General features: G+C 56.4%; 1 protein-coding gene across 1 annotated transcript; it reads right to left on the reverse strand.

Moving 5' to 3' along the window:
* Positions 1 to 582: 582 nt before the first annotated feature.
* On the reverse strand, positions 583 to 1,593 carry LOC112106194 (G-protein coupled receptor 183-like). Its single transcript, XM_024199322.1, has one exon. It carries the CDS (start codon positions 1,591 to 1,593, stop codon positions 583 to 585), a length of 1,011 nt encoding a protein of 336 aa, XP_024055090.1.
* Positions 1,594 to 18,372: the final 16,779 nt, after the last annotated feature.

The following is an 18,372-nucleotide window of genomic DNA, read 5'->3' on the forward strand; positions in this document are numbered from 1 at the left end:
GGTTTAACCCACCAGAGGAGCAGGAAGGCAAGGATGGGGGCCAGCTCTGCACCCGTGCTGAGCAAAGAAGGAGTTCCAAAACAGGCAGGAGCAGCCCTGGAGAAGCCTTTCTCCCTGGCAGCAGCATGAAGGCAACAAGGACAGCACTGCTGAGGAGGGAGACGTGCCACTCTCCACGTCCCTCGAATCTTCAGATCCAGCCGAAGCCCTGGGAGGCCCATGTCCCAGAGGAGCACTGGGGGCTGGATCGCCTGGGGGTGGCAGCAAGTGAGATCCAGGTGGGCTGGGTGCATCCGGGCAGGTTGGCTCAGACTCGCCAGCAAAGCCGTTCCTGCCAACCTCCTGCCACGGGGCATGGTGTCAGGGAGCGGATCTCCAGCTCACACCGGGCACTTAGTCACCCACCCATCAGGCCAGGGAGATGCTGTTACCAGGTGACCTTCCACATCCAACTGGAAGAACTCTGGTGGCGAGTTCAGATTCTCACAACGGGGCCAAGGCACTGGAGGCTGGTGCCAGGGTGGACCAGTGCCCTGGAGAGGGAGCCGAGATAAGCCGTGAGCCATTCTCCCAGTGACCCCACTAGGAGGAGGTGAAGGAGGAGGACCGGACGTTGGGTATGGATCTCTCCAGCGGGGAGGGGGGCAGTGGGAGGCACCGGACGATCTTGCGCGCCGTCCTCCACAGATCAGCCCGGAAGCACTTGATGGAGAAGCAGTAGATCAGCGGGTCAATGCAGCTGTTGAGGCTCAGCAGGGCCACACTCAGGGTGTGCAGGATGTCCAGAGTGGAGGGTGGGCTGCAGCCGGGGGTCTGCATCTGGCCAGCCACCCAGGGGGCCAGGGTGAGGTGATAGGGGGCCACGCAGACCACGAACACCAGCAGCATCCCCAGCACCATGGCCCGGGCCAGCCGGCGGTGGCTGCCCTGGGAGGCAGTGGCCGAGAGCAACCTCATGATGGAGGCGTATGCACCCAGCACCACCAGGAAGGAGACCGCGAAGAAGCCCACCATGGCGTAGGCGAGGTTCCTGTGCCACGCCAACTGCTCAAAGCACTTGGTGCCCTGAGAGCCCGCCCAGGTCTGCTGGGCTGCCAGGGAGGGGACGGCACAGCCCAAGAACAGCAGCCAGACCATCACGCAAGCTGCCACGGCCCCGTGGCGCCGGTTCAGAGCCAGGTCCAGCCTGGCCACCCGGACAGTGCAGTAGCGATTGAAGCTGATGAGGGTCATGAAGGCGATGGCGCTGTAGGTGGCTATGTAGTAGGCAGCCCCGGCCAGACGGCAGGTGGCGTCCGAGAGGGCCCAGTGCCCCCCGGCCAAGTAGTAGGGAATCCAGAGGGGCAGGGTGAGGTTGAAGAGGATGTCGGCCAGCGTGAGGTTGATGAGGTAGATGCGGATGGCCTTCCTCACCTGGCCACTCTGCAGAAAGGCCAGCAGGGCCACCAGATTGCCAGGCAGCCCCACACAGAGCACCAGGCAGTACACCAGGGGCACCAGCACAAACTGCACTGGGTCACTCGGCTGACACTCCCCGCGGGCAGCGCCCAGGGGTGCCTCCGTCGCCTCCAGCCTGGCCGTCCAATTGTTCATCGCGGCACCACTGGAAGACAAGAGGGGGCAGGGTTAGAGGGGAGGCGTGGGCTGTGTGCCTGAAAGGGGGTCAGGGTCCTGAGCTGGGCGGGGGACTGACACTGATTAGGAGCTCCTCATAAAGCTGTGTCATCAACCTGGCCCCAGCACACCTTGCTGGGTAGAAGGAGCCAGCCTGACCCCCTCAAACTCCAGAGAAGTTCCATCTATCCCTATCCCCACACCTCCACCTATCTCCCCATTCACCCATCCCCTCTATTGATCTATCCAGCCAGCCAGCTCCATAAATACCCCTCCAGCTATCTCTCCATCCACACCCCTCCAATCAGCCATCCAGCCACCCACTCCTCTCTCCATACAGCCCCTCCATCTGTCCATCTCCACACACGCTCCTCTATCCATCCAGCTAGCATCTAGGCACTGAACTCACAGCAAAGCCTAGAAGCATCAGACTCGTAGCAAACACGAGCCCAGCGGCCACAGGCGGAGTTTGGGGGGTCATGGAGGGCTTTGCCCCCCCAAACTGCAAGCCCCAGGCAGGCATCCGGAGTGTGCAATGCAGTGAGTGCTGCAGAGGAGACAGGAGATGAGCTGCTCCCAGCTTGCGCCCTGAGGCAGGGTCCAGGACTCAGAATTTTGTTTATAAAGAGAGTGATTAACAGGTGATTAAGATAAGAAAGGGCTGTTAGGATAGTTCCTAAAGTTAAATGATCTGTTCCAAGCTTGGTGAACTGGGAAAAGTAGCCTAAATGATAGAAAATAATTATAGATTTTTCTACAATTGTTTCAATTGTTGTATTCAAGAAGCAGTAACAAAGTTACATGTATCCGAAGAAGTGGGTATTCACCCATGAAAGCTTATGCTCCAATACGTCTGTTAGTCTGTAAGGTGCCACAGGACTCTTTGCTGCTTTTACAGATCCAGACTAACACGGCCACCCCTCTGATACTTGACAAAGTTACTCATGTCTTTCTTTGAGAAGAGAACTGATGTTTTTAGACAAAAGACATGCAGTAGATCTAATCTACCTGGATTTCAGTAAAGCGTATGATGCAGTTCCACGTGAGAAATTAATTAAATTGGATAGGATGGGGATTCATATGAGAACTGAAAGGTGGATAAGGAACTGGTTAAAGGGAAGACTATGACAGGTCATACTGAAAGGTGAACTGTCAGGCTAGAGGACGGTTACCAGTTGAGCTCTTCAGGGATCAGTCTTGGGACCAATCTTATTAAACGTTTGTATTACTGACGTTGGCACCAAAAGTGGGCGTGTGCTAATAAAATATGCAGATGACACAAAGTTGGGAGGTATCGCCGATACCGAGGAGGATCAGAATATCGTACAAGAAGAGCTGGATGACCTTGTAAACTGGAGTAATAGAAATGGGATGATATTTAATAGGGCAAAGTGCAAGTACTTAGGGACTAACAACAAGAATGTTTGCTATATGCTGGGGATGTATCAGTTGGAAGTGACAGAGGGGGAGAAAGACCTGGGTGTATTTGTTGATCACAGGATGAATATGAACCATCAATGTGATGCGGCTGTGGAAAAGGCTAATGCGGTCCTGGGGTGTTTCAGGCAAGGTATTTCCAGTAGAGACAGGGAAGTGTTAGTACCATTATACAAGGCACTGGTGAGACCTCATCTGGAATCCTGTGTGCAGTTCGAGTCTCCCATGTTTAAAAAAGACTAATTCAAACTGGAACAGGTACAGAGAAGGGCTACTAGGATGATCTGAGGAATGGAAAACCTACCTTAGGAGACTCAAAGAGCTTGGCTTGTTTAGCCTAACCAATAGCAGGCTGAGGGGAGATATGATTGTTCCCTATAAATACATCAGAGGGATAAATACCAGGGAGGGAGAGGAGTTATTTAAATTAAGCACCAATGTGGACCCCAGAACAAATGGATATGAACTGGCCATCAACAAGTTTAGGCTTGAAATTAGGTGAAGGTCTCTAACCATCAGAGGAGTGAAGTTCTGGAGCAGCCTCCCAAGGGGAGCAGTGGGGGGAAAAAACCCTAACTGGCTTCAAGACTGAGCTTGGTACATTTCTAGAGGGGATGGTATGACAGGACTGCCTACAATGGCATGTGGCCCATCGGCGACTGCCTGTAGCAAAAATCCCCAATGGCTGGAGAGGGACTAGTGGTGGGTCTTGCCCACATGCTCAGGATCTAACTGATCATCGTATTTGGGGTCAGGAAGGAATTTTTCCCTGGGTCAAATTGGCAGAGACCGTGGGGGTGGTGGGGGGGTTGCGCTTTTCTCTGCAGCATGGGGCACGGGTCACTTGCAGGTTTAAACTAGTGTCAATGGTGAATTCTCTGTAACTTGAAGTCTTTAAATCATGACTTGAGGACGTCACTGACTCAGCCAGAGGTTTGGGGTCTGTTACAGGACGGGGTGGGCGAGGTTCTGTGGCCTGCGATGTGCTGGAGGTCAGACTAGATGATCACGATGGTCTCTTTTGACTTCAGTAAGAGTATCTGAGTACGACTAGACATTACAATTTAAACCTCACCAGTGTCCCGTAAGTGACTTGCTACAAAATGTCAGAACACATTAGTATTAGAGCTGAGTGGGTCTAATATTGATTGAATTTTCTTTCTTGCTATAGGAATTGGATACAATGCTCCTGTCAGATAATTTCTAAGTTATTATCTGCCAAAAAACAAGTGTTTTCAGTTGCCTAAGTAGCTCCTGGAATCATGGTTAAAGTTCTCCCCCTCCTCCCCCCGAAAAGTCTGAAATGGTGCCCCTGTGGGCAGGCAGGGAATTCGCCCACACACACACATGGCCCCGTTGGCCTGACTGGAGCCCACCCCCCAATCATTGAAGTCAAAGGACACTGATGCTCTGCGCTCCTTGTGAACTAGGCAGCCCAGCCCTGTTTGAAAAAGGGGAAGAACCTGGCCCTTAAACCAGCAGCTCTCTGCAGAACAGTGATAATCAGGATGGCCCATTTCAAACAGTTGAAGTTGTCAACTGTTTGCAATGGGCCATCCTGATCATCACTACAAAAGTTTTTTTTCTCCTGCCCACCTTAACTGATTAGTCTCGTTAGAGTGGGTATGGCAACACCCATTGTTTCATGTTCTCTGTATATATATATCTTCCTACTGTATTTTCCACTGCGTGCATCTGATGAAGTGAGTTTTAGCACACGAAAGCTTATGCTCAGATAAATTGGTTAGTCTCTAAGGTGCCACAAGGACTCCTCGTTCTTTTTGCTGATACAGACTAACACGGCTACCGCTCTGAAACCTGTCACCACTCTCTACGTGACTCTCTGCTCATCATGCACTGTCAGCAGCCATGCGGCAGGGGAGGAATCACCCGAGACCCCTAACCTCAAACCACAGCCTGCCACCTGACAGACAGACAGCCAGATTGGCTGTTAAGTTCTCAACCAAGCAAGTGCAGTGCTTCCCGCTGCTCGCCCCAAGGCAGACGGTCGGCGCTCCAGAAAGCCATGTGGGTTAAGGAGGAAGGGATTGTCTCTCTCTGGATCCGTGCTCCCCTCCTGTCCATCCAGCTATCCCTCAATCTAACTATGCACATCTGACTGCCTAGTCACCAGGCAATGCACTCATCCCCATAGTATCTGGGCCCCAAACAGAGCAGGCCAAGCTCTGCACCTCCACAACCCAGCTGGAGTCATTATCCCATGGGAAATCAGCGCCAGGTTTCACCGGCAGCAGATGTTGAGGAAGGCACCAGTGGCAGCAATGGGGAGTTGGGGGTTTTCTTTCCCAGGCGTGGGATCCAAACGCCAGCTGGTCCACTCTGGGCCGAGCGGATACAGGGGCTGGGACAGCAGTCACCGCCATCCCCACGCCCTCCTCCAGACAAACCAACGCCTTCACTCCTGCAAGGGGGCGGGGCATCAGTCGCTGGCTGAAGTCCGTCCCCCCAACACACGCACACACACGCACACACTTTCTGCAGCACCCCCCCCCCCCCCGGACCATTCAGGAGGCGACTCAGCGTGTCGGAGCGTGGCCAGGAAGCGCAGCACTGTGGTTCTCATGAGCAGCCAGGCCGCGCATTCTCTATACAGTCCAATTTCCCCATCCCTTTCAATCCTGAGACTGCAGCCCAATCGAGAACCGGAGTCCAGCGGTGGCTCTCTGCTCCAAGAGCAGCCAATGTCAGTACTTTCCCTGCCCCATGACCTGGCCCAGGAGAGGCCTTGAGGCTGAGAGGCCATGGCCAGTGGCCGTGCACTAGAAATACCAGGCCCGATTGCATGGCTAAAGGTGGAAAGGACAGATGGGCCCTTGCTCCACTACAGATATTTCCAGCTGCCACATAGATCTGTGCAGCAAGCTTCAGCAGCAGCCTCAGCCATTCCCTGGGCCAAAGGAGAACCCCAATGCAGAGGCAAAGGAAGCCAGATTTAGTCTGGCTTGATCAGGGCAGCAAGTTATATGGGTCCGTGGTGCCCAGGCTCCAGCAATATTCAGGGCCCGGGGGCCCGGCTCCACCGATGTTTGGGGCCGGGTCTCTCCCCTGGCCCCGCGTGCCTCCCCCGGAGCGTCCCTGCCTGTGCCCTGGGCAGCGGGCGGCTGCCCGAGGGAGCGGTGCCGGCGGCAGGCTGAGGCGTTTGGGTGGAGGGGCAGAGGAGTGAATGGGTGACCGCAGCAGCTCAGGAAGCCCCAGGCACAGGCGCCAACTTTCCTTGGCGCTGGTGTGTGCTTGCCCCTCCCCCGGCCCCGCCCTGACTCCACCCTCTCCCTGCCCCTATTGGATCCCTCCCCAAATCCCCGCCCCGGCCCTGCCTCTTCCCCAAGCGCACCACGTTCCTCCCCCTCCCTCCCAGCGCTTGCAGCGCGCAACAGCTGTTTTGCGGCGCAAGCGCTGGAGGGGCGGGGAAAGCAGGACACGGCAGCAGAGGTGAGTGGGGCGGGGCGCTGCCGGTGGGTGCAGAGCACCCACCAATTTTTCCCTGTGGGTGCTCCAGCCCCGGAGCACCCACGGAGTCGGCGCCTATGGCCCCAGGTGGCTGCTTTGGGCTTTTTCTGTCCCTTCCTCTCCTCCGCTTTGCTTTTCTTTTGCTAGTTTCCCTCCTGTGTGGCTGTAGCCAGGGCACTCCGACACCCACTCCCCCCACGCTTCCTCCTCCCCATCTCCACTTTGGGGGGAGAAACTCGGTCTGTTTTCCTGTCTCCTCGCTGCAAACAACTTCACCGCTTCTCCTCCTCCCCCGTCCCACTGAGCCAGCTGCTTCCCCTCTGTCTCCCTGGGTGCAATGCCCCATGGCCAGCAGGACGTCTCACTGCCCCTCCCGCACCTGAGCGGCTCCTTTCAGGGCTTCTCCTGGGGTGCAGCATGAAGTCTCCCCCTCACCACCCACCCCGTAGTATCTCTCCAGAGATGAGGGTGAGAAAAGTTTGTTGGTTGTCGGTTTTCCCTCTGAACTCATGGCGCTCTTGTTTTCGAATGAGGATTTCTTGCTCCGGGGAAGTGTAACCCCCTGGACCTGAGAGGGGCCCTAGGAGAACGTGCAGTGATCGTGGTGTGGGGTGAGTGTGCTGCTGTGGGGGGAGGGGGGCCTCTCCCCTGGAGCTCTCTGCTGCCAGGGGGCAGAGGGGTGGGGGGAGTCATCCTCTCTGGCCCCAGCCCCCCAAACTCCTCATCCCAGGCCCCACCCTGCCAAAGCCCACACCCCCAGCCAGAGCCCTCACCCCCCCTCATCCAACCCCTCTGTGCCACCCCTTACCCTCCTGAACCCCTCATCCCCGGCCCCACGCCGTACCCCTCACCCCCGCACCCCAACCCTCTGCCCTAACCCTGAGCCCCTCCCACACCCCAAACCCCTCAACCCCAGAGCCCTCACCGCCCCACTCCAACCCTCTGCCCCAGCCCTGAGCCCCCTCCTGAGCCCCTCATCCCTGGCCGCACCCCAGAGCCCTCCAGGCTGTCACAGAGAGAGGGATTTCCTGGGGGATTTACCAAGCCCCCGTGAGTCAGAGGCACAGCTGCATCCAGGGCCGCAGGGTCTAAGCCACCGAGCGAAGATCCCGCAGAGACGCTGCCCCGGCTCCAGCTCGCAGCTGCAGGGGCTTAGCACTCCTGCCACAGCCGCGTACGTGCGCCCGTCGGAATGTCCCTGCTCCAGTCAGACAGTGCGGCTCCCCCTCGGCCGAGCCAGGCCAGGCGCTGGCTTCTCTCTGCCAGGCAATCGCTGGTCCATCGGCTGTGCCCACTCGCCCTGCGCTGCGGCCAGCCACACGCTCCCCTCCCACGTGAGGAACCAACAACAGGCTACGTTCCCACCGGGAAGGAACGAGCAACTCAGATCGGATCAGCAGCTACTGCCCTGCCCCAGAGAGGGGCCAGCTTCCAGCAAAGGCACTCGGCCACTTGTTCAGTGCTGAGACCAGGGGGTCGGGCATTCCTTCCTGACCCCTGCAGGCGATCGGTTTGAGCCCTGAAGCTTGAGGTTGAATCACTGCCCCTGTGACCCTGCCTCCAGCTCGCACAGCTCTAGGACTTACTGATACCCAGAAAGGTTTCCTGTCTCCCCCCACCGCACACTTTTGAAACACCGACTCACTGGACACTAGCGGGGCCCCTCGTTAGCAGTCTCAGCAACGAGGCCAAGCACACAGAAAGACTGGCTAGCCGTGGCCCTCCTGGGGCGGGAGTGCAGGAAGCTGCTGCTCACACTGTCCCTGCTCTGCAGCTATTCAGAGGGCCTCCGTCTGCTGGGCTGGCACATTTACCAGCTCTGAATGTGCAGGGAGCAAATAGGGGTGTACGCCCATCTCCTCCCCAGAGCCAAGGCAACGAAGATCTGGAATTGCCATGTCCAGCTGAGTCCCTGCCTGGGATGGTGCTTTAGGGTGCTACGGAGCTACCCCAGCCATGCCATCTCCAGTGCATCTAAACCCCGCAGGAGCTGGCTCTGCAGGGTGGGGGCCATGCAGACCCACACACACACACACCCCGTGGCTGGGCCCACAGGCAGCAGGGGAAAGCCCCAGAGATGCAGCAAAGAGCCCCCACAGAGACCGAGTGGTAAGAAAATTGGTTTGGTCCTTACCCACCGTGTCTGACTTGTTCTGCAGCAGCCCTGCTTCAAAGGGGCAGATAAGAGCGTGAGTCGGGGAGAGAGGGAGAGAGAGGCTTCCCCAGCCCAGACACATCTGCTCGCCATGGACTGGCTGTCACATCCTCACAAGGAAGCTGATGTTACTTACGCCTGTGGCTTTTTTTGGCGCGAGTCATTTCAGCCCCGCGCTGGGAGGCCGAGACGCTGCCAGGCCCCCTTAGCTGACCAACAGCCACAAAAGGCAGCGGATTGTCTCAAGAGACACAAACCACCCGAGCTCAGCTTTTCATCCCAGCCACAGAAACGGTCTGTGCTACAGAGAAGGGCTCTTCAGGCCACCGCAGAGTTCAGGCTGCCGTGACCCTTTCACATTGACCTGCAGGAAAATCACTCCTCCCTTAAGTGTCAGTATTTACTCACCAAGGCCCTGATCCTCCAAGGTATTTAGGCTCCTAACTTCCACTGACAACAGCGGAGGATCTTCCCCCAGACTCTGAACATGCCCAATTTTGTCTGATCTCGGAAGCTAAGCAGGGTCAGGCCTGGTTAGTACTTGTATGGGAGACCTGCTGGGTGGCCCTGATTTTCACTGGTTTTCTGGGAGCTTGGCACTCGCAGGTGAGGATGAGTTTTGAACAGATCGGCACGGGGTGAGGTGGAGAGCCCGCAAAAACCTGGTGCTCTTTTAAATGTCACGATGACACAGCACATGTTAGACTATTCCGCAGACACCAGCTCTGTTTCCAAGCCCACTGGCAGAGCAGTGAGTTCGATAACAAAAAAAGATTTGGCCCTCTTAAGCTTTCCCATTAGACTGTTTATTACTAAGCAGTAGTGGCCCTTAGCTTGGAATATAGATCCTCATAATGCATCCTGGCTCTTATATTGTGCTCAATAGCAGTAGCTCTCAAAGCTCTCTACAAAGGTGATACAGCCATATCCCTCTTGAATGGATGGGGAAACTGAGGCACAGAGCAGCAAAGTGACAGGCCAAGGAGAGAGAGACTCTTCACACACCCACCCACACCCACTTCACCCAGGATACAAATTCCAAAGCTCACTCTTACACAATGCTACCCCGCTGGGTTCTGCAGCGCTGAGCCAAAAGCGTTGTTTGTCACAGCTGAGCAGCAGGCCTGTCCCACATCGCAGAAGAAGGAGCCCAGTGATCTCTAGGACTTTCCCATCGCTGGGAATAACAGGGCTCCACCATTCCGTGCTCTACAGCTGGTGTAGAAACCAGAGCAGCTATGGAGGGGCAGCCAAATGTTTTTTCAAGGAGGGGAAAGCAGCCTGCCCTGCTAAAGCCCCCCCCCAGCCAGTCGCTCCTCTTGGAAGAGGGGGGGAAACTGGCTCTGGGCCCTACCCCTTCTTCCGAGGGGCCCATCCAAAGAACTGGCTAGTTCTGAGCACGCCCCTGCAATGCAATGTCGCTGCGGGGGGTGCAGTGGGAAGCTCAGGTTCCTGGGTTGAAAGGCTGCTCCAAGCTGGTGTCTTACCCTGCGAGGCTGGCTGGTGGGTCGGCAGCGTTCCTGTCCCTGCTGCACTTCGCCGTCTGGCTGAGCCAGGTCTCTGGGAGGCTTTAAAGAGCCCAGCCAGGCTGCGTGGCACGTCTGATCTCCGCAGCCCCCGAGCGCCGTCTCTCTGTCAAGGGTTAATCCGCCCGGTGTCGCAGGGGATGGGGCGGCAGCTGGAGGCAGGGCAGGGCATGGCACCTGTGCATGTTTGTAAAAGGGGACTCCGAGAGGAAAAGCCCTTCTAAGGCTTCCCCAAGCCCGAGGAGGCCGGCAGTACTGCAAGTGGGGCTGTGGGGATGCAGCCCTGGCTCCCAGAGACAGCTCAGCCATGGTCCCACATCAGCCCCTGACCCACGTCATGCACATCTGCCCTGAGTGGGCTGCAGGTGGGAACAATGGGACCTAACAGCTAAGGCAGAGAGTCCAGGGCCCAAAGCACTGGGGGTCACTCTGTGCAGAGGTGAAGGGGGTTCCTGTTTCCCTGACCCAGCCCTTCCACCCACACTGGCCCGTAGTGCTTAGCCCAGCAGGAAAGCCTGGTGCCGGCTGGGATGAATCAGCCGTGTGTGACTGGCAGGGATAATGGGCCTTTTCATTCCCTGCTCTCCGGGCCAGATTGACTGAGCAATGTGGCAGCTGAGGGTGCAAGCCAGGGTCTGCGCTGGCCTGGACTGCGGTGGGGCTCAGGAATCTAACCACAGAGCACTCGCTGCAGGATCGGGGATGGAAAGGAGGGACAGAACTTGGAGAAACTAACACTTGTCGCTCCCCCACCCTTGCCGAGAGCTGGGTGTTGCTAGCCCCATTTACCAGTGGGGAAACTGAGGCACAGAGTGGGGCATCCATATGCAGTAGGAGAGTTGAACACAGAATCCAGGTGTCCTGGCCCCCTTTCTCTCACAGTTGTGAAGTTTCTTCCTAACCATAGCTGAGATACAGAACAACAGCACCCGCCCCCCCAGGTGAGAATTTGTCCCCCCCCGGGACTGGCACTGGTTACACGTGTTGATGGCCAACTACTCAGGCAAGATGCACCACGGCAAATTACACTGTATCGTGTCTTTGCCCAGCTACGCTAGGGTTAACACCTCTGGCTGGACCTGGGGCAGTGCCTGAGTGCGACTGGTCCTGACCTCAACCCCAGACTCCAGCAGGACAACACTCACCTTGGGAAGGGGGGAGGGATAGCTCAGTGATTTGAGCATTGGCCTGCTAAACCCAGGGTCGTGAGCTCAATCCTTGAGGGGGCCATTTAGGGATCTGGGGCAAAAATCTGTCTGGGGATTGGTCCTGCTTTAAGCAGGGAGTTGGACTAGATGACTTCCTGAGGTCCCTTCCAATCCTCCTATTCTAGGATTCTATGAACTGAGTGACTCCCATGGGGATTCCTAGATGCAAAGGCCAAGAGAGACCTTCAGATCAGCTTGTCTGACCCCCTTGCATAGCACAGACCACAGCCCCTCACCCAGTTACCCCTGTCCTGAGCCCAGGAACTTGTGTTGGGCTAAAGCCTCTTCCTGAAGGGCAGCCACACTGGACCATCAAGAGATGCAGAGGTCGACTCTTCCTTTGCTAGCACTTTCCAACAGCTACTTACCCTAACAGCTAAAAACGTGCACCTCTTTTCTGTTCCCACGCGTCTGGCTCCAGCTACCAGCCACTGGTCCTTGTTCCGCCTTTCTCCGCTAGATTAGAAAGCCCTCTCAGAGCTGGTATTTTCTCCCTGGGAACTTATTTGTGCACAGTAATCAAGTCACCTTGCGAGCTCCTTTTTGATAAACTAACCAGACGGAGCTCTTTAAATCTCTCATTGCAGGGGATTTTCTACGGCCCTCAAATAACTTTTGTGGCTCTTCTCTGCCCCTTTGCCAATTTTTCAACATCCTTTTTAAAATGCGGAGCCCAGAACTGAATGCAGTATTGGTCTCACCAATGCCGTATACCGAGGTAAAATCCCCAGCCTGCTCCTGTTGTGAAGGCCAAGACTGTAACAGGGTTCAAAAAAAGAACTAGACTCTAAGTTCATGGAGGATAGGGCCATCAAAGGCTATTAGCCAGGATGGGCAGGGATGGTGTCCCTCGCCTCTATTTGCCAGATGCTGGGAATGGGCAACAGGGGATGGATCACTTGATGGTTACCTGTTTTGTTCATTCCCTCTGGAGCACCTGGCACTGGCCACTGTTGGAAGACAGGATACTGGGCTAGATGGACCTTTGGTCTGACCCAGTACAGTTGTTCTTATGTTCCTACTCACTACACCCGTTTACACCTCTAACGATCACATTAGCTGAATTATGCGTATCCCACGGGAATGGGGGGAGCAAGGATCATGGTCTGAGGGGTTTGAACCCCCTGGGCTCTGAGCCAAGGGAAACATTAGCAGGAATCCCTGAGACCCGGGATCCTGCAGAGACCTGCAGTGGGAGAGTCCGCGGGGCAGGAACTAGCATGTATTTGGTGCAGTGCAGCCCGAGGGATGGATGGGGAGCATGACAACTCCATGTGGTCAAGTTTCCACAACTCACCAACTGTGCTGAACGAGTGGCGAGGGGAGAGCAACGCTGGAGTTTCTGTTCCTTTCAGGTTTTGTTCCTTGTTCATTTCAAAGTGACGTTCAGAATTAACACGCGCTCCTGGGAGGCCCTGCCAGACAGGTGTGCAGCACTAGATTGGTCTGTGCTCCGTCAAAGGCTCCAGCACCGGGGCTTCAGGAGACCTGGGTTTTGTTTTGAAACTCGCGGCATGACCTAGGGTACGTGACTTCCCCCTCTCAGTGCTTCAGTTTCCTCCCATCTGAGCAACAAGGTTTGTGCGGGTTAGTTAGTTACTGCTTATAACGTGCTTGGAGAACCTTGGCTGGAAGGGAAGGGATACATTCTTAGATGGTTTCCTTTTGGAACCTGTGGGCCCCTTCCCAGCGATGGGTGTGTGCACCCAGAAACCACACAGAGGGGCACTGTGCCAATGTATGATCGTAGACCCAATACCGGGCCTGCTGCTCTGCGTTTGTGAGTGGGAAGCAGAGAGTAAATAATTTACTGATCCCCAGGGCCTCCAATCCAGCAGAGGTCAGGCTGTAGAGGGAAAAGTAGTCATCCTCTATTCAGGCTCCGCCCACACTGCCAAGCTCCACCCACAAACAGTGAGTCACTGACTTCTTGATTAAAAGGATCCACAATGAAATGTGCTGGTGTTTGTTTACATTTGTCATTAGGTTTCAGAGTCAACATGCCATGGTGATGGATGCTCACATCCCTCTTGGAGTTTCAGTCTGTCTACAGACTCAGGCGCACAGCACTGCATGGGCCATGTTTTGCAGGGGTTTCTTTGCAGACATAAGGAGAAGTGATAGCGTAACACACACTATGTTGTACTGGCCAGAACCAGTTCAATAGGACTTTCATTTCCTCCAACGGTCCAATCTCCAAGCATCCCTGCCACCCTCCCTGTGAGCTGGGAGAATGGAACCTCTGCCAATGGGAGACTCCTGCCCCCTCTGTGATGAGCACCAGACACTGGGGGTCTCTTTGCTGAGACAGGGTGACTATGTGCACCAAGGAGCTTCCTTCCCATCCACTCGGCAACTGAGTAATCAATGCTAGTAGAAACACACCAAGAAAAGCCCTCCCTGCAGCAGCAAAATGTCCAGAGCTGGGGACCGATGCCACTCTCTGGGGTTCAGATGCCTGGCTGCAATCGCCCAGGGGATTCCAGAATAAATGCCTCACAGGCCTGTCGAGCGTGTTCCCTCATGTGTTCCCCTGTCTCAGAGCCTGCCCGGCTCCCTTCTGACTGGGCGGGGGCGGATGCAATGGGCGAGGCGACCTGGTTCTCAGAGGTTGTCCTGCCCACGACTTTCCCAAAAGTTATTTCTCTGTTCTCAGAAACAAAGAGCAAGAGGGTCAGAGGCGCCGATCTGAGCCCCTATGCAGGGGGGCTGGAACAATGTGTGTAGTGGGGGTGCTGAGATATTGAACCAAACTGTATATAACGGAAACCACTTCACGCCAGGGGGTGCGGCAGCCCCCTCCGCACCCTTATTTCCAGCACGTATGCCCCAAGACTGTTTCACATGGTCTCCTTCTGGCCCCAGTTACAAACACTCATCTCAGGCTTGGGAAGGGGGTAAATAATTCCTTTTGATCGTCAGCGAAAATCAGACCAAGAAGCAGTTTGCTTCACTGAGCTATGATGTGGTGCTGGCAATTCAGACATATTAGCATCAGGGTGACGCATAGATGGCTCTTTTATTTTCAGAATGAACCCAGTGCTTTCTCATGCAGCACATAATCGAGCTGTGGAACTCCCTGCTGCAGGAGTTCTTTGAGGCAAATGCTGAGGCTGGATCACCAACTGAAGATCAGATCCTGAGCACTCTCAATCTCACTGACTCCAGCAGGCATTTCAGGTGCTCAGTAGGTGGATAGGAGTTGGGCCATCTTTGTATCTCTGCAATGTAGGATGATGGTGGTAATCAACTGCCAGGCTCCACAGTGTAAGCTGTAGGGGTCAGGAAGGAATCCATCCCATTCAGGGAAGCAGGCACACTACAAGGATTTCCTCCTCCTCTTGAGGTCTTGGATGTTAGCTAGACACATGCTGTCTGAGCTTGCCTGGCAAATCCTCTGGGCTTGATTCTCCTCGGCCCTGCTCCTGGTGTAGCTGTTTCCACTAGTGCAGCAGTTCTCAAACTGTGGGTCGGGACCCCATTTTAATGGAGTCGCCAGGGCGGGTGTTAGACTTGCTGCAGCTCAGGGCTGAAGCCAAAGTCCGAGCCCCACTGCCCAGGGCTGAAGCCCTCGAGCTCTGGCACCCCACAGGGAAGTGGGGCTTTCCCCCCTTCCCGGGGCCGTGTAGTAGTAGTAGTTGTTGTCAGAAGGAGGTCACAGTGCAATGAAGTTTAAGAAACCCTGCACTAGTGCAAAGCGAGTGCCACTATTTGGAGTTGCTTTCCACACCCATGCAGGGCAATGGAGAATCAGGGCCTATATTCTCAGTCTGACAGGGCTGTGTGTGTGTCTTACTCTCACACACACACCCCCCAGGGTACTCTGGGGCTCTCACACCCTGGCCCTGTGACAGTTGGTCCGGCACATATCTCAGAGGCCCCAACTTGCTGCCTGGCTCCCGCCCCCACGGTGGCTGTGCGTGTCTCCCTGCCATCTGCCCACGGGCTGATTTCTCTCAGATCTTCTGCTCCCCGGGGGTCTCGTCTGCGCTGCAGTGGCTGATGGAAAGGCTCTTGCCTGGGTCCAGGAAGCTGTGGGGCCCTGCTAGAGCAGGCCCTGCCCCTCGCCCCCAAGACAGATGAGAAGCACAGACCCACCTGCCAACATGCCACTGCCCCGGTAGGGCCAAGCAAGGAGCTCGGTCCTCGGGGCTACGCAGCCCTTGGCCTCTGGGTCCGCCAGCAAGGGGTCACCAGAGAGAGCAAACCTTGCTCTCAGCCCCCAAGCGGGGAAGCCTGGCCCGTCTCTGCCCCACACGGAGGGTATCCGCCCCTGGTGCCATCCTGCTGGACGCCTGGCAAACACCAGACTCACCAGCAGAGGAAGGAAAGTGAATTCTGCTCCTGTAAGAGCAGGAGCCACAGGGGCTGGGGGAAAATGCTGGGAATGTTACAAGTGATGGAGGGGTGAGGGGCAGGGGTGGGGAGCCAGCAGGAAGCCCTGAGCCTCAGGCATCCCCCAGGGGCCAAGGCTCCCAGAGAGCCACCCCAGCCCAGCAGCTGCGGCATGAACAGTCCTCCCCCTTTCCCCACCCCCCTGGACCCTGAGTCACGGCCGCACCTGTTGCAGCCAGAATCCCTTGCAGCCAGGCTCTGGGGGCTGTCAGGGCGGGGGAAGCTAAGTGCTGCCAGGTGGGGGTGCAGAGGAGGGAGTGAGGCAGGGGTTTGTCGTCCCCCCCCCCAAATTGCCAGCACCTGCCCTGTGATCCTGCAAGCGCAGCGGGGGCCGCGCTGCCTGCTCTGGGGATGCTAGCAGCTCACACACGTGCCCTCGCATGCCAGACCGAGCTCATGCAGGAAGCGGTTGTCCCCAAACCAGTCCCTGCTGCAGCTGCATCTTCTCAAGCAACCTAGGGGCTAGAAGCCCCCTTCTGTCCCGCGACAGCCCCTGGCAGGGGCTGCGGGAGACCTCGTCCTCAGGGCACCAGGAGGCCTGCGCCGTCCCTGGACCCAAGGCACCTACCATAGTCGCCAGCTTCGCTCTTGGGAGCCACAGCCCTTTGCAAGCCAGAGTTGTGACCCCACCCCGTGGCCGGATCCTCCCCTCCCTGGGTGCATCAGCCAGTGCAGTTACAGGGGCAAGGGAGAGGCCCCTGAGCCCAGAGCTGACCACTAGTGACCCACTAGAATCCGCTGCCCATAGACCCGCAGCACTGCCAATGTCGCTCTGATACCTGGGCGCTTGCCTCCCACCACGGTGCTGCAGCCTCAGGTCACAGCTGCACTGAGCATGCCCAGAGGAAAGGGAAATGTAACCCGCTCTCTGGCGTGTCCATTACAGACCCCAGCCCGAGGCAGCAGGGCAGGACAAGCTAGGCTGGGCTGCCCGCTTGCATGTGACTGAACTAGGCTGCAGGGGCCTTGTGGCACAGCCTATGTCATCGTATTCATCTGGATGGACGCTGCAGACCCAAAGCACGAACACGACCCGGTCACTGTCCAACATCAACTAACAGCGCTAAATGGGGTGGGGGTAAGCTGGAGACCTTGGCCGCTCCAGACTACAGCAAACACCGCAGGAAATCCATGCCAAAGGCTAGAAATTTACGGACTGAAGCCCAGGAAAGGAAAAGAATCAAAACAAGGCAAACACTGAAAGTGGACTTGAGGGATGATGCAACACAAATAATTAAACCTGATCAAAGTCTCTTTCTAGAGAGGGTGATGGTGGGTAAAGAAGAAATGGGTAGTTCTGGTCAATTTTGAGTCAGTAACGTCAGTTCCCCACGTTTGACGAAACACACAGACGCTGAAGCGAGAGAAGAGATAGGATAGCAGTTGGGGGAAATACAGATATTGACGTTCGCAGGATACAGGGTGGTTGATCCGTTACGAATGGATGCTCCGGGCTGGCAGGCTGGCCGTGACAGCTGTTGTTCTGGGCCCTTGCTTGCCTCCCCAATTGGGGACATCATCTGGTTGGTCACAGCAGGTCCCTCTGCTTCATTGCGCTTCCTCAGAGCTGGCTGGGGCATCTCATCTTGCCTGCGGTGCAGCCGATCCCAGGATCAGGTGAAAAGCCAAGAGAGGAGAGCAGGATGATCACGGGGGATGGAAAGACACCCAGGGGCTGGGGGCAGACAGAGCAGGATGTCACATGTAGCAGGCTGGGGTCCTCGCTGGTGCAGCAAAGATGGCCAAGCATCGTCACTGGAGTATCAAGGTCTGAGCGTGGCAGTAAAAACCCTGCCTCAGCCGCGGTGGTGGAAGAAGTCCCTTCCTTTCTCCCCAAGCCTCTTTTGAGGGGCCCCAAAAGGGGCGATGGGGAGAATGGTTTTTTGCCTACCAACTAGGCCTAATTTCCAACGCACCAATTTTGGTCCATTAATTTCCCATCCCTTACTCCGCCTGGTTACCAGTCATAATCTTAACCCAGTCCTCGGGGGCAAGCAAAAGACCCCCTCTGTTTATGTTAATTCAGTCCGTCCGTCCGTCTCCTTCGTACGTCTTTTCTTAAACAGTTCTGTAGAACAGGCCCCTTCATGAACCTTCACCACCATTCTGGCCACAGCTACACACTGGGGCTTTCCCCAGCTCTGACCTCTGGGGCTCACTACTGCTTCCTGCCAGGTGTGACTCAGAGCCCAGCCCCCCTTCTAGGGGAAGGGGGGAGTGTCACAGCTATTGGATGGCCCCTCCATGCGCAAGCTCCACCCAGCTGCCCCCCTTCCCCCCAGCCCCACCCTATGCTCACACCCCACCTGCACCCTCCCCTGGCCCCAGCTGGATCTGCAGGCAGGCATCGCCCATCCATGGCATGGTCAGGAAGTCTCCCAAGAGGCCCATTTCCTCCACCACATGCCTTGCCCACCAAGGGCTGAGGATGGGGTTAGCACCCCCACCCCACCCCACCCCACCCCATTCCCATTCCTCAGCGGCGAGGATAGCACAGTCCATGGCAGCGACTCACCCATTTGCAGCAGCCGCTGAGGCCCAGACCGGGGACAGAACAAGAGGCAGCCAG

The sequence above is a fragment of the Terrapene carolina genome, unplaced genomic scaffold (genome assembly GCF_002925995.2).
Source record: "Terrapene carolina triunguis isolate 2854851 unplaced genomic scaffold, T_m_triunguis-2.0 Scaffold236, whole genome shotgun sequence".
NCBI lineage: Eukaryota > Metazoa > Chordata > Testudines > Emydidae > Terrapene > Terrapene triunguis.

Coding starts and splice junctions, on each gene's coding strand:
- LOC112106194 (XM_024199322.1), bottom strand. CDS start 1,593: ATGAACAATTGGACGGCCAGGCTGGAGGCGACGGAGGCACCCCTGGGC.